Source organism: Solanum tuberosum, unplaced genomic scaffold (genome assembly GCF_000226075.1).
Source record: "Solanum tuberosum cultivar DM 1-3 516 R44 unplaced genomic scaffold, SolTub_3.0 scf00130, whole genome shotgun sequence".
Classification (NCBI taxonomy): domain Eukaryota; kingdom Viridiplantae; phylum Streptophyta; class Magnoliopsida; order Solanales; family Solanaceae; genus Solanum; species Solanum tuberosum.
In genome coordinates, this window is record NW_006239060.1 from 1226379 (window position 1) to 1227937 (window position 1559).

At 30.9% G+C, this 1559-nt stretch overlaps 1 protein-coding gene across 1 annotated transcript in view; it reads right to left on the reverse strand.

Moving 5' to 3' along the window:
* The window catches only part of LOC102579645 (acetyl-CoA-benzylalcohol acetyltransferase-like), a 1325-nt gene extending 719 nt beyond the window's left edge, over nucleotides 1–606 (reverse strand). The window contains exon 1 of the mRNA XM_006351634.1: nucleotides 2–606. Within this exon, the coding sequence (XP_006351696.1) occupies nucleotides 2–606 (605 nt within the window). The remainder of the gene's footprint in view (nucleotide 1) is intronic.
* Nucleotides 607–1559: the final 953 nt, after the last annotated feature.

Genomic DNA, 1559 nt, shown 5'->3' on the forward strand with positions numbered 1-1559 from the left:
AGCATCAAAGACAAACCTCCTTGTGACAATAATATTCTCAGGGCCAGTAGTACTAGGTGATGGCAACTGTAGCATTAGTCTTGCTGGAAAGAGCGATGACAATTGACCAAAACTAGGGAGATAATTATGTGTACTGATGGTCCCTGTAAGGCAAGTGTGCGCCCATTCATTTACAAATGTTGCTATAGTGAAAGCATCAGCAATGTTGTGCGAAATTTTTATCCCTATAGCTATTCCTCCATTATTAAATACATTCACTTGGACACCAAGTAATGGACTTGATGGCATATGAACCATTACAGGAAGAATAAGATGAAGCAAAGACGACTCAATATCATTGGCTTGACGATGGAGAAATTCAGGAAGATCGTCTGCATTGACTTTGGTTTGAACATACTCAACACCTTCATCATTGCAGTCGATTGAGATTAATGGATCATCTTTTCCAAATCTTCCAGCAAAATGGTAAAACTTAGTTAGCGTCTCCGCCAATGATTTTTCAAGCTTATCAAATGAATGAAATGATATTGCACTGCTGCTCGGCAAGTAGTTGAAGAGGATTGGTATATATGTACGAGGAGCCAGCTGATCGAACAAGGAAAGCATTAAATATTATATTGTAACTAGTGAATTAACTCGCGCTTCGCGCGATTGTAAAAAAATTGTGGTTGTTTAAACTTGAAAAATAAAAAATAAAAATCAAAGAAACATAAGAAATTCACATCTCAATCTCATGCCTATTCAATCATAAATTACTAAGGAGGTATTTGATTAATTTTTTTTAGAGTTCAACTTCGAAAAATACATTTGACCAACAAAAATGTGTTTTCCCTATAGATTATTGATAGAAAGTCAAAAGGAGTAAAATTTGTATTATATATAACTCCAATTTTCATAAATTATTTTTTCTAGTTTTAAAAATAACAATAATTTATTCAAATTTTACGATGAAATGCAACGAAATGCCCATTCAATTTTCTCATTATGATCATATCCATTGTGCCCTATGAAATTATACAATAAAAAAAATATTGGAGCAAACTCTCTTTGATGTCTTGTTCTTCTTTTTACTTCCTTTTTTCTCTAGCATTTACAAAAGATAAAAGATAAATGCATAATTAAAAGAATTAACACTTCATAAAATAATTAACGATCAACCTCTTTTTCTATATAAATTTTTTGAGCAATCTTTTCTTGTTTATTGGTTTCTAAAATGTTTTCTTCAAACTTAGAACCTCAATTTACATTTGTTCCTACAAAAATATAAAATCATAGTTTATAGTTCACATTTTCCTTTTAATAAATGTATATAGAAATGAAAAAAGATATTATCACTTCTTTTGGCTTTCAAAATGAGTCTTTTCGATTCAGACTCCAAGTAACATTTCTTCCTGCAAAATATAAAATCATTGTAATCACTCATGTCTTTTATAACTTCCTTCTGAAAAATGCATATAGAAAAGAAGTTAGATATTCTTATCATCAATTGATATAAAAGAAAATAGATAATCTCAGCTTTAAAAATGGCCTGCATAATATCGCCATCACCCTCAGACTCC